Below are 23426 nucleotides of genomic sequence, written 5' to 3' on the forward strand. Positions count from 1 at the left end.
ATATATATATATATATATAATGGTTTTGATTTAATATATTTTTTCCAAATATAATCAAGTTTATATAAAAAAACATGCTTTCATTTATTTATAGATTTTACTTAAAAGTCATAATATGTAATACACAGATAATTTACTGTTCTTGTTGAAAGGTGTTTTTAGTTAGTTTGAAATCTGATGAGTGCCAGTGAAGGTGATTGTAGATTTTTAATTATGCTCAAACGTTTTTGAAAAGTTTTCATTTTTATTTACATAATTCATTCTCTTTCTACCTATTTATTCACTAACAAAGTTGCCTATTTTGTTTGGTGGTAATTTTCTTGATAAATATTCATATTTATTAATATCCATTTCCATTTACTATTTTATTTTTATCATTTTATTTTCCTAATACATTTTACCTAGCTTTAATATTTTAGCCCTGTATTATTTTTCCTTTAAATGAAGTATTTGGCAGAGTGGAATTTTTTGAAGATATTTTTGTTTTTGAAGGCTTATTTATAAGTAATGTTTTAAAATTGACACACCTTCTTAGGAGGCGGAGCCTAAGAGACCTGAACCAGTAAACAGCTGCTTTGAAGCGCTGCCTCATTGCGTCAGTTCCACCCTCCTGATGTCAAACAGGTTATATAATCGGTACTGTACTGCAGCCTGTGGGTGTGTTGACCTTTGACCTGCAGGTAGAAGATGAATGGTGAATAATTAGCTTAAAGACACTGATGATATTTTTATGATCAACGGTACCAGCTGTCATTATTCTGAACTTCTGAAAATTTATGCAGACTAAATAAACAAACTAATGAGTCTGGACCTGAATGAACTGTGACAGGTTCTGTTCCTGAATGCACCACATTTAGTTCTGCCCCTGAACACATCGTAATCTATTTAATTCCTGATTGCTCCACAATTCGTTCCGCCCCTGAACACACCGCATTTTGTTCTGTTCCTGACTGCACCATGATTCGTTGCGGCCCTGAATGCATCATCTCATTGGACTCATTTGTCTGGTTGTCTGAATTCTCTAAGGAGGAGGAGCTGGTCCAGACTCCACTAGGACCATCTTTATTAAAACCAGCAAGATAGAGCTACTGCAGGAGATCACCAACATGAGGGATGTTAATGGGACCATGGCTGAAGCTGGGGACCGGAACGGTTCTGATGAACTCGTCTTCTTTGTGAATGGAAGGAAGGTAGGACCGAATCCGAATTAAACCACATTTCTTCTGATTTTAATAAGATTTAATCTTGCAGAATCTTAAAACTAGTGTGATTCAGAATTTTTTTTAAATTTTTTTGCTGTAATATATGTAAAAACATAAAAAAATAAATAATAATCATTCAATAAATCAATTAGATTTGATTATCAGGAGGCAAACTGAAACGAACATGAAAAGAAATGTTAAAAAAAAATTCATAGTTCTGTCTGTTTTAAACATCTAAACCCATTTCAAACTGAAAAATACAGAAAAGTTGTGGAAACAATCAAAACTTTAACTAATATGACAAACTTTCAGTCCAAATTAAAGTCATCAAGTCTGTAAAAACAAGAAGGGATAAAAAGAAATGTGTATAAAATTTAAATTAAACCAATAAAATCACGTGAACATCAAAATTTTAGTCGCTTTAAAATGAGACTTGATACATTTGATCTCTTTTTGTAATTCAGCACATTTACAAATAAAACTGGTGTACCAATTTTTAACTCACAACAAAAATGCTTTTCTTTAAAATTTTCAGATCATTGAGAAGAATGCAGATCCTGAGATGACCCTGCTGACATATCTGCGGAGAAAACGTAGGATCGAACTTACATTATCCTTAAATTATGTAAATTTGTTCTGTGTATGTTCACTCAATAAAGATCCAAAGTGTTTCTATGGTAAACCTCATTGTTAATTTAGATTTCAGTTTGGGCCTCTGGTGGATTTCCAGCTGAATCATACAAATCTACAGTTGCTGCTGTTGTGATTTGTGCTGTGGACTTATCTTCAGGTCACTGACCCCCCCACTAAGATCAACCAGTCAAAGTCCAACAATTTTCCACAAACATTCAGCCAAATTCAAATATCATGTACCAATCAGAGAACAGGATGTACAATTTTGATGTAGGCTTGAATCATCTTCATTAAGATCCTAAATTAAGAGAATTGCTTTGGGTGAAGTGGTCCCTATTCAACGTCCAGGTGTTCAGCTAGATATGATAAAAAAAACACCAGTTTAACTAGAGACTGTACCCACATGGAGTCATTCAACTAGAGACTTTAATTATCTTTCAACTAGAGATGGTAACAATGTCCAGGTGTTCATTTAGAGACTGTATTGACCAGCAGGTGTTTAACTAGGGAATGTAAAAGCATTCACGTGTTCCACTAGAGACCGTAAAGACCTCCAGGTGTTCAGCCAAAGATGGTAACAGTGTCAACGTGTTCAACTGGAGATGGAAACAACCTCCACGTGTTTAACTAGAGACCATAACAACGTCCAGATGTTTAGCTAGAGATTGTACCAACCTCCAGAAGATAAACTAGAAACTGTTCTGACTTCCAGGTGATCGGCTAAGGACCGTAACAACCTCCCCATGTTCAACTGAAGAAAGTAACAACTTCCAGGTGTTCAACTAGAGACTGTAGCAAATGAACCACCTTCAAACATTCAACTAGAGACTGTAGTGACCTCCAGGCTTTCAACTAGATACTTTATAGACCTACAGATGTTTAGCTAGGAAAAGGAACGCCTTCACGTATTCAACTAGAGACTGTACCAATGTCCAGGTGTTCCACTAGTTTGTAATGACGCCCAGGTGTTCATCTAGAGATGGTAACAATGTCCAGATGTTCTAATAGAGCATAACAAACTCCATGTATTCCACTAGAGACTGTATTGACCAGCAGGTGTTTAACAAGGGAATGTAAAAGCCTTAACATGTTCCACTAGAGATGGTAAAGACATCCAGGTGTTCAGCCAGAGATGGTAACAGCGTCAAAGTGTTCAACTAGAGATGGAAACAACCTCTATGTGTTTAACTAGAGATGGTAACTACATCCAAATGTTTAACTAAAGATGATAAAAACATCCAGATGTTCAGCTAGAGACCGTGCCAACCTCCAGAGGATTAACTAGAAATTGTACTGACTTCCAGGTGATCAGTTAAGGACTGTAACAACCTCCACATGTTCAACTGAAGTAACACCTTCCAGGCATTTGATTAGTCTGTATTGACCTCAAGATGTTCAACAAGAGACTGTAACGATCTTCAGGTGTTGTATTATGAAATTCTTTATCAAAAGGGCTCGTGAACGGTCGGCACAGATATTCAGACAAATAGGGAAAAATAAAAGACAGAGGCTGTTACTGCTAGGAGTAATAAGTGTCCTTTATTAACCTGCCACAGAAAACAGCCAAGCAGAAAACACATGTACACTCGTACACTCTTAACACACAAATTGATATGAAATAACTTCTCACCGTGACACTGGCCGGGAAGTCGTTTTCGACCCAGGTAAAGAAGAATCACATCAAAATGGCGCATGGCACCAGCGCGTGCTGATCCATCACAGGACTTCCGACTTCCTGTGTTTGCTACATTTCTTATATACCTTCCCTGATCGCGTGAGAGCAGTGATGGTTGCCAGGAGGGCAGATTTAATTAAATCTGTTTTCCCTTCATCAAAGCAGTCTGTGCAACAGAGCGATGGTTTCATGAAAAACATGTCCTTCAAAACCTGGGTCACTGTAACCTTAAGATTGGGCCCAATCTTCTGGTTAGAGCATCCCCAGAGAACTTTAATTACTCCAAAACACATCTGCAGCACAGGAATGACTAAATAAGAGATAAGCTGCATCAAAAGTGAGTATAAGTGTGTTTAAATAAGTGTAATATAGGTATAGATTGACATAAAAGCATTAAAATAATCATTTCTATATCATTCCACCCTTGCTTTTATGGCAATTTTAGACATTTAATTCTGAATAAGTAACACACACAAAATGTATATGTTTGAATAGGCATAAAGGCAACTTAATATATTGATATAAAACATATTTTTATATCAGGTGTTCAACTAAAGATTGCACCAACCTTCAAATGTTCAACTAGAGCCTGTGCTGACCCACAAGTTCAACTAGAGACTGTAGTGACCTCCAGGCTTTCAACTAGATACGTTATCAACCTACAGATGTTTAACTAGGAAAAGGAACGCCTTCACGTATTCAACTAGAGACTGTAACAATGTCCAGGTGTTCAACTAGGGAAGATAACCTCCAAACATTCAGCTAGAGATGGTAACGATATCCAGATGTTCTATAAGAAATCGTATCAAACTCCAGGTGTTCAACTAGAGACTCCATCAACCTCAAGCCCTCAACTAGAGACTGTTGCTGACCCACAAGTTCAACTAGAGACTGTAGTAACCTCCAGGCTTTCAACTAGATATGTTATCAACCTACAGATGTTTAACTAGACAAAGAAATGCCTTCACATATTCAACTAGAGACTGTAACAATGTCCAGGTGTTTAACTAGGGGTGGTAACAACGTCCAGATGTTCCAATAGAGACTGTAACAATGTCCAGGTGTTCATCTAGAGATGGTAACAACGTCCAGATGTTCTAATAGAGACTGTATCAATCTCAAGCCCTCAACTATGGACTGTAGAGACCTACAAGTCTAGAGACAGGAGTGACTTACAAGCTTTCAGCTAAAGACTGAAACAACATCCAGGTGTTCAAAGGGGAGCTGTAGCGGCTTGCAGGTATTGAACTAAGGAAAGTAACGGCCTTCACATGTTTTACTAGAAATGGTTACAACACCCAGGTGTCCCAGTAGGATCAAAAACTGTGTCCAGGTGTTCAACTAGAGATGGTAACAGCATCCAGATGTTCAACAACAGCTGGTATCAGCATCCAGGTATTTAATTAGAGTTGGTAATCAACTCCAGATGTTCTATTAGAGGTAGTAACAACCTCCAGGTGTTCAAATGGAGATTGAAACAGCATCCAAGTGTTTAGAGACTGCAACAGTGTCCAGGTGTTCAACTAGAGATGGTAAAAATGTCAAGTTGTTTAACTATAGACAGTAAATATATCCAGGGAGCAAAAGGCTAGATAAAAGTTTAAAGTGTCAAAAAGCTAGAATAAAGCTTAAAGTATCAAAAGGCGAGAAGCTAAAAGTAATAAAAGGCTAGATAAAACCTAAAAGTAGCAAAAGACTACTATAAAGCCAAAAGTAGCAAAAGGCTACCTGAAAGGTAAAGATAGCACAAGGTTGGAAAAAAAGCTAAAGCTGGCAAAATGCTAGTGAAATGCTAAAAGTGGCAAAAGGCTACAATAATAATAATAATGTCATCACAATATGTTTCCATACAATGGCGAAATTAGTCTCTGCATTTAGCCCATCCACCACCAGGTGGTGCAGTGGGCAGCTATTGAAGGCACCCGGGGGACATTTTGGGGATGAGACGTGCTGCCCAGAGGCGTCACATGATGTGCAGTGACTGGGGATCGAGCCTGGGACTTTCGGGCCTCTACACCATCTCGGCCCCCAAGCTAAATGTAGCAAATAGATACAATAAAACTAAAAGCAGCCAAATGCCTAAAAGGTAAAGGTAGCAAAAATCTACAAAAAAGCTAAACGTAGCTAAAGGCTAGATTAAAAACTAATGGAAGCAGAAAAATAACTTAAAATAAAAAAGTATAAAAGAACAAAAAAATAGCCAGCAGTTGAAGCATATTTTAAAGAAATAAAATATTATTTTATGAGTTGAAGAGATTGTAATGTATGCCTATGGAAAAATATTTGTAAATAAACTATTTTCAATAGTACAAAAGTAAAAAAAAACTAGTCACCTATTGCCTCAATCTCCTGAATGACCAGATTATATGAATGACTAAAATAGCAGATTATGCATTAGCCGTTGACTGTATAACCATGTAGACAAATAATAAAGAGGAAAACAACAGTCCTCTCACAAAGCAGTTAAATAAAATATCCCTGCTTGAACACTTACATGACACTGCTGCTCAGTTATTTCCATCACTGTTCATCCTCTCATCAGATGCCACCTGTCTCTCATCAGTCTCTGGAGGAACACAGCTTAATGCTGGAGTTTCTCTACAGCCAAAAATGCTCAAAGAGCTTCTCACATTTGAATACATAACTTTATAGAAACTAGGATTATTTTTCTACTTTTCCCATCCAACATCCTCATGTTTTTCTTTCCCACAGCAAATGACTCTTTATCTCTTTCTCATCAAAAAGAAAGAAGTGGTTACGCTCCACCTGCTGGGCTGGAGTGTCAATAGGGCGTATTTGATTAAATTTTTATATCAAATATTACATGTTTTATTGTTCCTGGTTGACTGCATTATGAATATTTCCCAGTATTTCCCTCCCCCCTATTTCATGAAGTGTGTAATTTAATCCTGCCAATCCCATTCTCAGTTTATGAAAATTTTCTCTCGCCCAACCTTGCCCCAGACTTTACTTTTACCAACATAATTTTGAAAACTGAAAACCGTCACATTAATCCCAAACAGTTTGTGTTTTTATTGCTAAATTTTACTTCAGCTTTATTCTTGTTCAGTGGTTTTTACACTGTTTCAGGTCGTGTTAGCGCCTCCTGCTGTTGTTTCTGGAGGAGTAACCTAAAGTGTCCCAACATAAACCAGGCACGCTGGTCAGAACTTTCCCAGAATAGACGGATTACCACTCACCCCTAGGTTACAACTACCAGGTGTCCACTTAGATACAGTAATAATGTCCAGAAATCCAATTAGGAGACAACAATGACCCCAATGTGTCTAATTAGAGACACAGACAGGTGTCCACTTAAAGACAGCGTAGTTTTTTTTCCCCCCACGGTGCACAGAGCAAATATAGGTGTTCAATTAGACACCGTAACAATTCCAATTATTAGACAAGTCCAATGAGTTTATTTAGACACATTTTTACCTCACATGTGATAAAGAGGTAAAAGAGAGTCCAGACAGGATGGGGTGGATGGAGAAAAGTTTCAGGAGTGATTTGCGACAACAGAGTGTCAGCAAAGGTCAAAGGAAAAGTTTACAAGACAGTGGTGAGACCAGATATGTTGCATGGTCTGGAGACAGAGACATGGACAAAAAGACTGGAGAAAGAACTGGACGTGGCAGAAATGAAGATGTTTAGGTTCTCCTTAGGAGTGACAAGGCTGGATAAGATTAGGAATGAGATCATTGTGGGTACAGCACAGGTTGAACAACTGGGAGATAAAGTTAGAGAGGCCAGACTGAGATGGTTTGGACATGTCCAGAGGAGGGACAGTGGTGTGGACATGTCCAGAGGAGGGACAGTGAGTATACTGGTAGAAGGATGTTAGAAATGCAGCTGCCAGGAAAAAGACAAAGAGCAGATATATGGATGCAGTTAGAGAGGACATGGAGGAAGTTGGAGTGAGGACAGAGGATGCAGAGGACAGAGATGGAAGAGGAGGACTCGCTGTGGAGACCCCTGAAGAGGGAAAAGCCAAAAGAAGAAGAAGATAACCTCAGTCACGTGACCACTTACAGACAGAAACAATGTTCTCGTAATGTTCTCGTTGTCTACTGAGGTGGTTTTAGTGTTAAACTTTGGACAGTGTCCTCACATTCAGACTTGGACACTCGCAGACGTCCTTTGCAACGTGCACTAAACTACAGAAAGATGGGCCTTTTGCACACTCTCTCACCTCAAACACACGTCTGCTCTGTGACTACCTCCTCAAATGTTTTAAAGGTACTTTAACCCCCCACCCCCCTGAGTTCAACTCTTAATAAAACCTTGTGTTTTATTGCAGTCAAGAGTTCAGTGTTTTACGCCGAGGGTTACTGAACTTTATCGTGAATCTCTGTCAATGATTGGTTGCAGCACTGTAAGCTCACCCTGTCTCTGTCTGTGTGTGTGTTCAGTGGGTTTGACCGGAACTAAGCTGGGTTGTGCTGAAGGGGGATGCGGCGCGTGTACAGTCATGCTGTCCAGATACCAACCACACACCAAACAGCTCCTGTATCCTCTTTGTGTGAAAATGAAGCATGCCACCGTGGCAGTCATGTGCTTCCATCTGACGTCTCAGATTTTTCCTGATTTCACAGCTGTTAAACGAACATTCATCTTTAACTGTGTTCAGTCATTATGCCATCAACGCCTGTCTTGCCCCCCTCTGCTCCCTGCACATGGTTGCTGTGACAACCGTGGAGGGAATCGGCAGTGTGGCGAGAAAACTGCACCCTGTACAGGTAAAGAACAAATGCCTTATTACCAATTCAATTCAGTTTATTTATATAGCACCAAATCGCAACAGAAGTCGTCTCAGGGCACTGAACAGAAACATTCATATATAAAAATAATAATTTAACATTAATTATCTGAGGAGCAGACTGCTTTGGATTTAAACTTCATTGCAGACTCATTTTGAGCAAGCATGAAGGCGACAGTGGAAAGGGAAAACTCTCATGAGGAAGAAACCTTCAGCAGAACCAGGCTCAAGACAAGCGATCATCTGCTTCGACCGGCTGGGTTTGAGAGGAACAGATACACAATGGCAGGTCGAGAATCACATGTTAAGATAGAAATAGTATCAAATGAAAGCTATTGAATTTTTACAATTCATTTAAGGAAATGAGGTCAGTTCCTCTAGTAGTATTAGTCTATAGCAGCATGACAATCCAACCCTAACTATAGGATTTATCAAAAAGGAAAGTCTTAATCCCAGTCTTAAAACCAGACAATGTGTCAGCATCACGGACAGAAACTGGAAGTTGGTTCCACAAGAGAGGAGCCCGATAACTGAAAGATCCTCTTCCCATTCTGCTCTTGGAAGCTCTAGGAACTGCAAGTAAACCTGCAGTCTGAGAGCAAAATGCTCTGTTAGGAAAATATGGGACAATAAGATCTTTAATATAAGATGGAGCTAGGTTGTTGAGAGCTTTGTAGGTTAGAAGTAAGATTTTGAATTATATTCTGGATTTGACAGGGAGCCAGTGGAGAGAAGCTAAAACTGGAGAGATCTAATCTCTCCTACTAACTCCAGTTAAGACTCTGACTCTTACCTATAAGCCCACCTTGTTATCAAACAGGAGACAAAATGACGCATTTCTTTCATTCAACCCAAAATCAGGTTTGTAGGTTAAACACACGAAACAAATGAATAAAAACAAGACTAGTGTTCTGAAATACTATTTGATGTTTAATGAGAATGTGTGTTTTGACGTCTAGGAACGAATCGCCAAGTCTCACGGCTCACAGTGTGGTTTCTGCACACCAGGAATTGTCATGTCCATGTACGCATTACTGAGAAACAACCCCACGCCAAAGATGGCCGACATGGAAGAAGCCTTCCAAGGTTCGGAACTTTATTAGTTTCACTATGTGAGATGTGGAAAGAGTTACAGACAAATCCGCTCAAGCCAACTCGGAACTAAATTACACTTTAAAGAGATGGCTGTAAAATTTACTGGCAGCTGAATTCCACTTGCTTTTAATGGTACAACTTTACAATAAGGCTCCTCTTATAGATGGCTAATATATAGTTTATAGATACATTATTAACTCATCTATAAAAACTTTATAAATTATTAATAACTGCTTATTATGCATTAATTAAGGGTGATGAACAAAACTGACCAGTTTGTTGCCAAATCTGTTCTAGTTGTTATATTAAACATTTCAGACTAAGTTACTACCTTGTAAGCAAAATAAGCATTTGTAAACATATATTTTTTAGCATATAATAGTGTACTTTACGAGTGCATTATAAGTATCTACTAGTAATATTATATCCTAAAAATATTAGTTTTACAAATGCTTGTTGTACTTACAAGGTAGTAAGTTAGTCTGAAATGTTTAATATAACAACTCTAGATGAAATACATAGATGAACAGATTTGGCTCAGAAGAAACTGGTCAGTTTTGTCTTTTTCTCATCCTTAATTAATGCATAATAAGCAGTTATTAATGATTTATAAAGTGTTTATATAGGCATTAACTATATATCTACGTACTATTTATTAGCCATCTATAAGGGGAGCCTTATTGTAAAGTAATACCCTTTTAATTTACAACATCATTAATGAATTTTAATTTATTATATTGTTAATGTTTTAATTTTACTGTATTTTGTGAATTCTTACATGAAACAACATAGAATATACTTTTTTGTTGAGTTTTGTAGAACATCAATTTGTTCTCCTTTGGGGAAAAAAATACATTGTTACATTTCTTTACATTTTACATTGTTACTTTTAAATGATTTTCAGGACTTAATGGTATAGAACATAACTTTTGTAGCCTCGATGTCTGTGCTACAGTAAAAAAAAAAAAAACAAAACAAAAAAAAAAAACATCCAAAATACAAAAATCATTGTCGGTGTACTTTCTCTCAGGAAATCTGTGCCGTTGCACTGGATACAGACCCATTCTGCATGGATATAAGACTTTCACTTTGGTGAGAACACATTTAAAATATTTAGGTTGAATTAACTATAGAGTGTCACTTCTGGACTTTATTTTGGTGGTGTATTTCCTGTAGGATGGGGGATGCTGTGGTGGTAAAGGGAAAAACGGATGCTGCATGAAGAATAAGAACAAAGTTCTCCAAAACTCAGAGGAGTATGTTGATGTAAGTGTTGTCATTTCAAATGTGTTCGGATCAGCACATTTTGTTTCAAATGTGCTCAGATCAGTCAATTTAAGGCTATTTGTGTTTTTGAACAGGAGGCCACATCCCTCTTCAACACTGAAGATTTTGCACCTTATGACCCCACACAGGAAGTCATCTTCCCCCCTGAACTCATGGTAACCCCCCCCCCACACACACACACACACACACACTCCCCCACACACAAAATGAAAATAAAAAACACCAAAACTTATTTTTAACAAGCGATGCCAAATTGTGAAATTAAAGAAGTAAAATTATTCATTTCACTCATAACCCAGCATGTCATCGGCATACAGTCGAATGTATTCATTCATTTTAGACAATCATTTTGGGTTCAGTGCATGGGAAGTAGCTCCTGCAGATTTATAAAGTGGTTCTTGATAGTTTATGATCATGCATCATGGGAACTGTAGTTTCAACTGGTTCTAGAGGATTCAAGGTACTTTATTGTCATTCACATCACATGTGGTACATGAGGTGGAACAAAACTATGTACATAGGGTCCTAGTTACATCCAACAAAAATACAAATTGTAAAGAAAAACAGTAGTAAGATCCAAGACATGAACTAAGAAATATGCTAAACTAAGAATACACTAAAAACTTATAGTACAAAACAATGTGCCAAACAACAGCAGCATACGATCAGCATCATGGATAGTCAGCAGCACATATCAACAACCAAGTGTTCAATCTTCATGTGTTTAATGACTTAATTTGTACACCGTACATATTTTTTATTCTCTCTGCCCCCTACCCCCCTCTAATCTAGAGTCTGTCTAAAGGTCAAAGGTCACAGTCCCTGTGTTTTCATGGCGAGCGAACAACATGGCTGCAGCCGGACAGTCTGGATGAGTTTTTGCTTCTGAAATGGAAACATCCAGAGGCCCGAGTGGTGGTGGGAAACACTGAAGTGGGTCTGTCTGCTTCTGTCAAAGATTCTTTCATTCGTTCATTGACTCAGTCACCTATGCTCTCATGCATAATTATATAATATAAAACTAATCGTTACAGTATTTATCAACTCCTTCATTGTTTGCGTTGGCAGGTATTGAAGTAAAGTTTAAGAACATGGTTTATCCGGTCATTCTGGCTCCAGCCTTCATCCCTGAGCTGAATGCAGTGACTCACACGGAGGACGGTGAGAAAGACTCACGCAGAGATCTCTGCAGCAAAACCTTCTGCTCACACGGCAAACCAACACAAACATAACTAAAGTTTTAAAAGCAGAAATATTTGTCATGCTATAGTTTTTAAAATAAGGTCCAGATGTGGATAAAGGTCTTTTTGTGTTCAGGTATTTCATTTGGTGCGGCGTGCACCCTAAGCCACATGGCAGCGGTGCTGAGGCAGGCGGTGAGGACTCTTCATCCTCATCAGTCCGAAGTCTTCCTCGCTGTCCTGGAGCAGCTGCGATGGTTCGCCGGACAACAGATCCGTAACGTAGCTGTGAGTGTCTGATTCTGTTCAGGAGTACTGGGGCAGTAGGTTATCAGTGATTTCTTAAGAAATAGACAGCATCCACTAAATATTTATGAATACTGCCACAGTCGAGAATAAAAAATAGAGTTAGGATCCGTTCTGGATTATTCTGAATTCAAATAATAATGAAAAAAATGGATTATAAATAAGCAGAACCAAGCAGTAAATCAAAGGATTTGATAGCTTAGACCTCCTCCCAGGTAATTAACTGGATCCAGTTCTAATTTAAGAGCCGATAAAGGTGGCACTCCAGAAAATATATGAAGGAATAGTTTGTGTCCAATACGAAACCAATTAATCCAGCTATTTACAATAAACTGACAGAGCCAAGATGCTACTGGGTGGCCTGGGAATGTTAGAGGTTTTGCAGAGATTAGATATCAAACAATTAAGAATGTTAGAGCGGACGATTCCAGGAAGTATATTTGTCCCCCTGAGTTCAGATTCAGTAAACTATATAAAACACTATTAAATAATAAGTTATAAGTTTGGTTTGTGCGTGTGCTGTTGTATTTTTAGGCTGTGGGAGGAAACATCATGACGGCGAGTCCAATTTCAGACCTCAACCCTGTTTTTATGGCAGCAGGCTGCAAACTCATTCTGATGGACAAAGGTACTATTTTATTCAGAATATTAACACTTTAATAATTAAGTTATTTTGACTCAAAATTCTCCTAAAGCTCTAGGTCTTATAATTTACAATATTTTGGACTGAAATCACGTCAATATAGTGTATTTAGTTGATCCAGGGGACCTTGAAGTGACCTTTAAACTAAACTCTAAACTGTTAGTTAATGTTTCCACCAGTTCAACATGTGTTATGTAATCAGAGCCTGGTTACAAACATCACAAATGGTTTCAGACTCTGGTGAAATCTGTACCAGAACATGAAGTTATTAAAGAACATGAGTAAATAAATCTGAGATTCAATTAAATAATTATTTATCCCTCGGCTGTTTGTTTTGAGTCGTTTAGCTCTTTAACAGATCAAACGAGTATCAGTAAGCCATATAGCATGGTCCTGACCTTTGACCTCTCCATCAGATGGAAGCCGTGAAGTTCAGATGGACGACAGGTTCTTCACAGGTTACAGGAGGACGGTCGTTCGCCCGCAGGAGATCCTGATCTCTGTGCACATCCCATACAGCAAAAAGGTATGGAACGCCGTCGTTATGGCACTTGGTAAAACCAAGCTGCCATTGATCTGGAACAGTAACACCCAACAACCAACTGTACAATCATGTAGAAACCCACCAAGAAACCATCACCAAAGATGTAGGACACCATTCTATCTCCTATTACTTTTAATAACTTGGAACCCCATTAGTTATCTGGAAACCACTGAAAACCATCTAAAACCACATGCATGTAAACCAAAATCTTTTTCCAATGATTAAAAAAACCCAAATTAGACGTTATCTAGATCTTTAAATAATCTGTGAACTCCAATCCATCATTCCCTCCCATCATCTATCGTCCTCTGACAACTGTCGATGTTTCTTGTTCTGTTTCTTCAGTCTCAGTTCATCTCAGCCTTCAAGCAGTCCCCTCGCCGTGAGGATGACATCAGTATCGTCACTGCGGCGATGAGCGTCACCTTCACTCCTGGGACTGATGTTGTGGAGGACCTGAGACTGAGTTATGGCGGCATGGCACCAACCACGATGCTGGCCAAGAAGACGGCAAATAAACTGCTGGGAAGGTAAGAAATATGCCGTGAGTAAAGATTAAGGAAGAACGGAAGCAGTGGTGTGGTCTACATATTTGTAGTGGGTATACTGTGCTTAGAATCCAAAGTACACTGGTTAGTACAATGGAAGTGTCAATTTACTTTGATTTTTAAGCATATTGAACGTTTCAAATTTCGCTGATGCTTATATATTTGAATAAATGTACAACAAACTGCGCAACAATTGATTTTGTCTTAAAAACATCACAGAATTTACAAAACAGTATCAAAGCAAAACATGTATTACTGATACAATAATTCGCTGGATAAGCGAATGTAATAAACAAGCATTGCATACAGATAAGATTGTTACGGAAGCGGTTAACTGCCATTTAGCGTATCAATGACACGTGCCTAATGGTATGTCATGTATCATTGGGCACTGTTAAGTGGTTATACTGAAATTCTCTATCTTTTCTAGTGGGTATACCCTGTATACCTGCGTATCACGTATACTACACCACTGAATGGAAGGCTGTGATGTGGGTTGTCATACAGGCAGTGGGGGGAGGAGCTTCTGCAAGAGGCTTGCTCGTCATTGGCTGAGGAAATGACCCTTGACCCATCAGCGCCTGGTGGCATGGTGACATACCGGCGAACGTTGACTCTGAGTCTGTTCTACAAGTTCTACCTGACGGTGCTACAAAAGCTCAGACTGCAGGTCTGCATTCCACTTGTTCCACCTGATTAAACTAGAATCTGATGTTCCATCGAAACAATAAAAATTAAAAATAAAAGATTTGCTGTTCTGTCAGGGTGTTGACGTGCAGGAGGTCAGCTCAAAGTCTCTGAGCGCCACGCAGGTGTATCATCAAGAAACGCCATCCAGCGTTCAGATCTATCAGGTTTGTCAAACTCCCCAGTGAGGCCAAAAAACAAACAATTATTTACCATCTAGATGTGATCCTTTCTCCTCCTCCAGACGGTTCCAGAGGGACAGTGCCAGGATGACGTGGTGGGCCGGCCCATGATGCACCTGTCGGCCTTGAAGCAGGCCACGGGTGAGGCAGTTTACTGCGATGATATGCCGACATACGAGAATGAGCTCTACCTGGCGCTCATCACCAGCACCAAGGCTCATGCTCAAATACTGTAAGACACCTGCAGCCCACCTGAGTCAGCGCCACCTGTACAGTATAACACTCTTGTACAACGCACCTGAATAAGTGTCCTGATGCATGCTCAATAATCCAGGTAGAAAAAAATCTAACAAGGTTAAGTCAGGTCCGTTGTACGGATAATCCGTCCAGAAGACCTGACTTAACCTTGTTAGATGCCTGAATAAGACACACTTGTACATGTGTATGTGCTTGTTGCAGCTCTGTGGACGTGTCGGCAGCTGAATGTTTACCTGGTGTCGTCAGCTTTCTGTTCGCTGATGACGTTCCTGGCAGTAATGTGACCGGAATCAGGCTAGATGAGACCGTCTTTGCGGACAACCAGGTGTGTTTTTGTTAATTAGACCAATCGGAAAGCGTTAAAGTTCAGGCTGATAGCACGTCTGTTCGCTGTGCAGGTGACCTGTGTGGGTCACATCATCGGCGCCGTAGTAGCTGACACTCAGGTTCACGCTCAGCGAGCTGCAAAAGCTGTAAAGATCCAGTATGAAGAGCTGCAGCCTGTTGTTACCATCCAGGTGAGACAAGACACAACTGGACTGCTGCGGACCAATCAGGGCTCAGCTTTCTTAATTAAATTCTTTTGTAATGACATAATATGTTAATTTCACTGACAGGAGGCCATCACCGCCCGCTCATTTTATGAACCTATCAGAACAATTCAAAATGGAGACCTGGAGGCAGGGTTTAAACAGGCTGAGCACATCCTAGAGGGTAGGACTGTCTCTGTGAGTCTACCTTTAACCATCTCCTCTTGATCAAGTGTTGATAACTGATTGTTTCTCAGGCGAGATTCATATTGGAGGTCAGGAACATTTCTACCTGGAGACACACGTCACTTTGGCTGTTCCTCGGGAAGACGAAGAGATGGAGCTCTTTGTTTCCACCCAGTCTCCTTCTGATACACAGGTACACTCTGATAGGCTCAGACTGGACTGTTGCAATGGTTTGTTATCTGGGTGTCCTAAAACTTGTTTAAAACATCTTCAGTTGATCCAAAATGCTGCTGGCAGAGTCTTAATGGGAGGTATTTCTTCAGTTTTAGCTTCTCTCCATTGGCTCCCTGTCAAATTCAGAATCAAAATCAAAATCTTACTTGTAACCTACAAAACCCTCAACAACCTAGCTCCATCTTATATTACAGATCTTGTTGATCCATATTTTCCTAACAGAGTACTTCACTCTCAGACTGTTGGTTTACTTACGGTTCCTAGAGTTTTTAAAAGCAGAATGGGAGGAAGACCTTTCAGTTATCTGGCTCCTCTCTTGTGGAACCAACTTCCAGTTTGGAACCATTGGAACCATTATAACAGTGTGAATGCTTAGTCATTTGTCTGAATTTTATGTTTACAGTCTAACTACTTCTACAGATTTGTGCTATTTTTGTCATTCACATATCAAAACCTTTAGCTCATTCAGGAGACAGGTCCTATGTCTTTGGGTTTTTGTAATGTTTTTACATTTTAAAATATTGAACTTCATAAATATTTCCGCCATAAAAATACACTGAGATCTCTTCAGTTAGTTTAAAAACACTATTCTTTGAAATCTGCTTCAGCCATCTGACTGCTTTTTTTTCATTGTATGCTACTTTTATCTACTGCGCTGCTACTTTTATATTTTTGCTAGCTTTTTGCTACTTTTGGCTACCCCTTTGCTCCGTTTAGTTAGTGTTCTGTTTGCTTAGCTTTAAATCTCAGTTTCAGCTTCTTCAGCAAATTTTAGCAAAGTCATTCAACGCTTAGCATCTCATTACACTTTTACAGAAAATGCAATTTCTCTAGTTTTTTGTATTGCTCAAATGGGGTCAAAAAATAAGGTGCTAATTGGCAAGAAATCAGAAAATCATTAGCCAAACAAAAGAAATACTCAAGAAAACAAGATTAAAGAAGTCCTTAAAAGACATCAAAGTTCATGCTCAATAATCCAGGGAAAAAAAAAAAAAAATCCAACAAGGTTCAGTCAGGTCATCTGGACAGTCTTTAATTGCCAAGACTTTTCGTCCTTCATCCAAAGGACTTCATCAGTCCAATGAACCACAAACAACCTCAGTCCCACAAGCAGCACACTCATATAGTGGACCAACCAGTTTGCTGGTGATAAGATGGTTTCTGGAGTTCACCCTCTCCCCTGTCAGCTCCTCTGAAGCAGCCATAGCCAAAGTGGTTCAAAACATCAAAGTTCATGCTCAATAATCCAGGTAAAAAAAATAAAATAAAAGAGAAAAGAAGCCATCTAGATGACCTGACTGAACTTTGTTGGATTTTCTACTTGGATTATTGAGCATGAACTTTGGTGTTTTGAACCCCTTTGGCTATGGCTGCCTCAGAGGAGTCGACGGGGAAGAGGGCTGACTCTAGAAAGCATCTTATAACCATAAAACTGGTTGGTCCACTATGTGAGTGTGCTGCTTGTGGGACGGAGTTTGTTTGTGACTCCTCGGAATGAAGAAGGACGAAACGTCTCGGCAAGAAAAGAAGCCATCCATATGACCCGACTGAACTTTGTTGGGTCCTTAAAAGACATTTCTCTCAAGAGGCAACAAGACACAACAAAACCTCATATTCTCTCCTGCGAACAACCAGATATAATCACACTACATATATCTGTCTGTCTATTCTTCAGTGTTTCGTGGCGAAGGCTCTGGGTGTCGCTGCTAACAAGGTGTTGATTCGTGTGAAGAGGATGGGCGGAGGCTTTGGAGGAAAAGAAAGCCGAAGTGTGGTGTTGTCCCCTGTGGTTGCTGTGGCAGCAAACAAGTAGGTGTATCTATTTGGTTTTTAAAACTCAAAACTTTTAAAATGTGACTAAGCGAATATGTTTCTTTGTTTCAGGCTGAAGAGACCTGTCAGATGTATGCTGGACAGAGATGAGGACATGCTGATCACGGGAGGACGACACCCATTTTATGGAAAGTACAAGGTGGGCAAGCATCCTCTGCTAAAGCTCCGAGTTTGGAACTAGGTTAGATTAACTCTTTGCTGCCTTCTCGCTGCAGGTAGGGTTTCTGAACAGTGGCAAGGTGGTCGCTGTGGATGCGTCCTTCTACAGTAATGTTGGAAACTCCATGGACTTGTCTCAGGCAGTGAGTATTCATCTAGAACCACAAATGTTCTTCATGTTATCACACTTTACGCTGATGATACTGTTATTATTGTCCAGATCATGGAGCGTGCTCTGTTTCACATGGAGAACTCTTATAGAGTGCCAAACATTCGTGGCCAAGGCTTCATGTGTCACACCAACCTGCCGTCCAACACCGCCTTCAGAGGCTTTGGAGGACCCCAAGGCATGATGGTTGCTGAGAACTGGATCACTGATGTGGCTCATAGTTTGGGCCGCTCAGCTGAAGAGGTGTGTGAGCAGGTAAACCTGTGACAAGCTGGTGGTTGCACAGCATTCAACTGGTATTTCTGTCTCCCTGCAGGTGCGTCGGCTGAACCTGTACCTGGATGGAGAGTCAACGCCATACAATCAGATCCTGTACGGGCTCACGTTGGATCGCTGCTGGAATGAATGTCTGTCACGTTCAGGATATGTGCAACGCCAAGCTGCTGTTCACCTCTACAACAAGTAAAAAATAAATTATTTTGAACATAGTATTAAAAAAATGTTTGACTACAGTTTATAGTCTGCATGCTGTCCAAGTTTGGTGTCAATGTAAAGGATGACCATCGGTAACTCCATACAAAACAAAAGCTTTAAAGTTTAATAAAGATTTTGACAGGTTTTTGACTGGTTTTTGATTTTTTTTTCAAAGGTTTTGCCTTTGACGCCGCCAGGTTAACTGATCTGGACCAAAGAGAGTTCGTACACAAGGACTTTGAGGCTCTGTGGGGGTTTAGGAAAAATTCAATTAGTATCCAGATACACCGATACTTTTGATGTCCACAGAGAAAATGTACAAAACAAAAAGAACAAAAAAGCTCCAAACAACCCCCATAAAGACTAAAAGAGTTGTGTAAAATGCTAAAATGGTAGGACAGACATTTCTTCTGATGAAAAAATCTCTAAAACAGTGTGACATAACATTTGGCCTGTAAAACCTACATCTCTTATAACTTGCCCGAGTTTTTTAAATCTAATTTATTTCTGTAACACATACAATATTTTTCTCTATGATAAGAAAATCACAAAAAGCAAAGGCTGTGATGTATGTAAAAAATCGACCTATTCTGTTGTTTTTTTTCCTCAGACAGAACCGATGGACCAAACGAGGGCTTGCTGTGGTGCCCACCAAGTTTGGCATTAGCTTTACAGCCACCTTCTTAAACCAGGTTTGATCCACAATAACACTTAACTGCTGAAAAACGGTTTCCTTAAAATAATGATGAGATTTTATTGTAAATGTTTGTCATCAGGCCGGAGCTCTGGTTCATATCTACAAAGATGGCTCTGTGTTGTTAACTCATGGAGGGACTGAGATGGGACAAGGACTCCACACTAAGATGGTTCAGGTACAGAGCTGAAAAAAAATATTGGGTGCAATCCCAATTCTGAAAAAGTTGATACATGTAAAATGTAAATAAAAATAGAATGAAGGGATTTACAAAATGTCCTTATTCATCTTGACATCTGCAAATACTGCTTGATGCTCCATCATGCTAAGGAGCCATTTGTGATCTATGGACCAAAGCTCATTTAAAATGGCTTAAAGGAAAATAGAAAATTGTTCTGCAGTTAGTTAAATCCACTATTTTTCTTTCTTTCCTGCATTTAAAGGTTTCTAAAAACCTTTTTCCAAACTTAGGAATCACATGGACATGATTAAACCCACTGAATAGAGCTAATAAACAGATGACAAGAGAACATAAAACAACAGTATCATCTGCAAACTCGATGACCTTGATCTGTGTCTTCAGGTTGCCAGCAGGGTTCTGGGTATCCCCTGCTCAAAAATCCACATCTCAGAGACCAGCACCAACACAGTGGCCAACACCAGCCCCACCGCTGCCTCCGCTTCCTCCGACCTCAATGGAGCTGCTGTGCAGAACGCCTGTGAGATCCTGAAGGAACGTCTGGAACCATTCAAAATTAAGAACCCCGAAGGATCATGGGAAGACTGGGTAGGCAGGATTATTGAGAATATTCACTTATGTGTGGATGCTAACTATTTTATGTTCCTTAAGCACCAATAAAATCTGATTTGTTGTCCAGAAGAACTTTACTTTAAGGTTGTTCCACTTAAAGATGCAGTTCTGAGGGTTCCTCCTGTCTGTGTTTGATTAGGTGAAGACTGCGTACTTCGACAGAGTCAACCTTAGTGCAAACGGCTTTTACAAGTGAGTTCATTTCCTGAGTTGCAGCTGTCTATTTCACAAACAATGACTGTATCATAGTTTTTCTTTTGCTTTGCCAGGACTCCAGATCTGGGTTACAGCTTTGAGTTAAACTCAGGCAGAGCGTTTCACTACTTCAGCTATGGGGTGGCTTGTTCGGAAGTGGAGATCGACTGTCTGACTGGAGCTCACAAGGTCTGCATAAAATTAAGCCAGAAATGCAGTTAAAACATAGAAAATCTATGGTTTGTTTTTTCCTGGATAGGTTTTCCACAAGGATGTGTATTAGGCCCCTTGGTGTTTAAAGCTACAGATCATAGTGTGCAATGAGGTGTAGACCAGTTTTTCTCTGTTACAGAATCTGAGCACCACTATAGTGATGGACGTTGGTCAGAGCTTGAATCCAGCTATCGACATAGGACAGGTGAGCTGGTTTTATTCAGGAAATTCAGTTTGCTGCTACCACTAAGAAGAACATAGATGCATTTTCTCAAATAGTTGGTTTCTTCTTTAGCACCTCCTCAGGTTTTGAGACAAATTAGTTTGTACCCTTTTGTTAAAGAAAAAAACATGCTCGTTCATATTCTGGAGCAAAATGCGCTATTCAGTGTTATAAAGCTTGGTCTCAGTCACGGTCCTTCATCAGGATAATGACCCAAAATACACAGCTAAAAACACTGAAGAATGGCTAAGAATCAAACAGTGAACTATTCTTAAAAGGCCTTCTGAACCCTAATCTACTGAACATCTGTGGAAGGAGCTGAAACGTGCAGTCTGGAGAAGAAACCCTTCCAACATGAGACAGCTGGAACAGTTTAATCATGAGAAGTGGCCTAAAATACCAGTAGACAGAGAAGAATCAAGGAGAGTCACAGAAATCTCTTGATTACAGGGATTGCCACAAAGTAATAAGTTCAGGGTACAATCCTTATTGTAAGAAATTGGAACGCAACTGATTTGAGCTTTAGTATTTTTATTTCCCTTCTTCACATTTTTCCGTTTCAGATTATTTCAGTGATCTTTGTGGGATTTCCTGTTTTTAATGAAAGTGTACAAATTAATTTATCTGTCTTGTTAACGGTCCTTCTCTGGATGCAGGTTGAGGGGGGCTTCATGCAGGGTCTGGGCCTCTTCACCCTAGAGGAGCTCCACTATTCCCCTCAGGGAGTCCTCCTCACTCGGGGTCCAGGTTCCTACAAGATCCCAGCCTTTGGCAACGTTCCTACGGAGCTCAGCGTCTCATTGCTCCGAGATGCTCCCAACGATAAGGCCATCTTCTCCTCCAAGGTAACACTGCGGTGACACTACCACTTTTACAAAGAACGTGACTTGTTTCTCATCACTGTTTATTGGCCAGGCGGTGGGAGAGCCCCCTTTTTTCTTGGCGGCGTCCATTTTCTATGCCATCAAAGACGCCATCAGTGCCGCTCGGGCCGAGTCGGGCATCACTGGACCATTTAGGCTGGACAGCCCCGCCTCTGCGGAGAGGATCCGCAACACCTGCAGTGACCGCTTCACCAAACTGGTATGGAAACTCAAGATTTGTAATATTTGTAGATTTTGTTGCCTCTCAAGTTGTCTTATTCTGAGTATTTCTGTTGTTATTGGTTGCAGTGTCCTCCTGCAGAACCAGGAACCTTCAAGCCTTGGTCTGTCCAGGTGTAGAGGAGATGATCAACCAATAAAAAAACACAATCTTTGTTTTAACCAGCAAGAAGCTCCAATCAGAGGGAACATTCTTTCATCAAGATCTGATGATATAAGAAATACGTTTCTCCTTGTTCCTCCTCTGATGACTGATGATGAGCTGGTGTTCGGTTCTGGATCAGATGATGTTAAAGAGCTTTTCTAATTGGTTCTATGAAAAATCCATCTTCTGTGTGTTATAATCAAATTATTCTGCTGCTACTGCGTCACATCTTTTTTTTTTATCTCCACATAAACATGAACTGTAATGTGACCTTAAACTAAACGATAATACTGTAATTGATTTATTGAAATAAATCTTTTCAAAGCATCCTTAAGTTCTTTACAGTCTGATTCCTTAACACAAAACAAATCCATTAAAAGATCTGAGGTGATATCTCCAAGGATTTATCTTTGGTTCAGCTTTTAAAAATGCATTACTTGATGGGGTTCCTAGTATTTCATGAAAACAAAATTCCCAGGGTTTGTCTCTGATTTGTTTCCCTGAATAAATCCAGAACTTCTACGAGATATTTCAGTCACATGAAATGCTCAGAACTAATTGTCAGGAGGGAGGCAAATAATTCACTGTAGCAATGAAGTATAAGTACACTGTAGCCTATAGAACATGTATTCAGCAATCATTCCTAAAAAAATATTATATTGTTTAACATCAATTCAATCCAATTAAATTCAGTGTATTTATATAGTGCCAAGTCACTACAGAAGTCATCTTAGGGTACTGAACAAGAACATTCATATATATATATATATATATATATATATATATATATATATATATATAAATATAGGGCAGCACGGTGGCGCAACTAGTAGAGCTGCTGCCTCTCAGCGAGCAGGTCACTGGTTCAAACCCCGGTCCAGGGGCCTTTCTGGGTGGAGTTTGCATGTTCTCTCCGTGCATGCGTGGGTTTTCTCCGGGTACTCCAGTTTCCTCCCACAGACCAAAAACATGCATGTTAGGCTGATTGGTAACTCTAAATTGTCCCTAGGTGTGAGTGAGAGAGTGAATGGTTGTTTGTCTCGTTTGTCTCTATGTGGCCCTGTGATGGACTGGAGACCCGTCCAGGGTGTACCCCGCCCCTCGCACAGTGATTGCTGGACATGGGCACCAGTGACCCCCGTGACCCAAAATGAAATAAGCGGGTAAAGAAAATGGATATATATATATATATATATATATATATATATATATATATATATACATACACACACATATATATATATATATATACATACATGCATATACATCTATATATATATATACACATACACATATATATATACATATATATATATATATATATACGTATATATATATATACATATATATATATATACACATACACATACACACACACAAATATATACACATACACACACATATATATACACATACACACACACATATATATACACATACACACACACACATATATA

General features: G+C 39.5%; 1 protein-coding gene across 2 annotated transcripts; it reads left to right on the plus strand.

Moving 5' to 3' along the window:
* Positions 1 to 1098: 1098 nt before the first annotated feature.
* xdh (xanthine dehydrogenase) lies at positions 1099 to 22100 on the plus strand. 2 transcript variants are annotated; one of them, XM_037696512.1, is made up of 35 exons: positions 1099 to 1190; positions 1738 to 1795; positions 7923 to 8019; positions 8141 to 8249; positions 9229 to 9355; positions 10395 to 10456; positions 10541 to 10630; positions 10726 to 10806; positions 11444 to 11588; positions 11720 to 11812; positions 11969 to 12120; positions 12673 to 12766; positions 13198 to 13307; positions 13671 to 13855; positions 14381 to 14543; positions 14638 to 14727; positions 14805 to 14974; positions 15202 to 15325; positions 15399 to 15518; positions 15618 to 15714; positions 15788 to 15909; positions 17626 to 17759; positions 17835 to 17922; positions 17999 to 18085; positions 18163 to 18354; positions 18428 to 18573; positions 19196 to 19277; positions 19362 to 19457; positions 19863 to 20066; positions 20230 to 20282; positions 20360 to 20474; positions 20638 to 20703; positions 21378 to 21566; positions 21637 to 21804; positions 21894 to 22100. In XM_037696512.1, exons 1-35 carry the CDS (start codon positions 1107 to 1109, stop codon positions 21942 to 21944), a joined length of 4044 nt encoding a protein of 1347 aa, XP_037552440.1. In that variant the 5' UTR covers positions 1099 to 1106; the 3' UTR covers positions 21945 to 22100. The 2 variants fall into 2 exon arrangements, with proteins under 2 accessions (XP_037552440.1, XP_037552441.1); XM_037696513.1 differs by having other exon boundaries at positions 10541 to 10624.
* Positions 22101 to 23426: the final 1326 nt, after the last annotated feature.

This window comes from Nematolebias whitei, chromosome 23 (genome assembly GCF_014905685.2).
Source record: "Nematolebias whitei isolate Nwh7 chromosome 23, NemWhi1, whole genome shotgun sequence".
Lineage (NCBI taxonomy): Eukaryota > Metazoa > Chordata > Actinopteri > Cyprinodontiformes > Rivulidae > Nematolebias > Nematolebias whitei.

Coding starts and splice junctions, on each gene's coding strand:
- xdh (XM_037696512.1), top strand. CDS start 1,107: ATGAGGGATGTTAATGGGACCATGGCTGAAGCTGGGGACCGGAACGGT. Junction 10,631..10,725: donor ACTCAGAGGAGTATGTTGAT/GTAAGTGTTGTC, acceptor GTTTTTGAACAG/GAGGCCACATCCCTCTTCAA. Junction 15,715..15,787: donor GGCTGAGCACATCCTAGAGG/GTAGGACTGTCT, acceptor ATTGTTTCTCAG/GCGAGATTCATATTGGAGGT.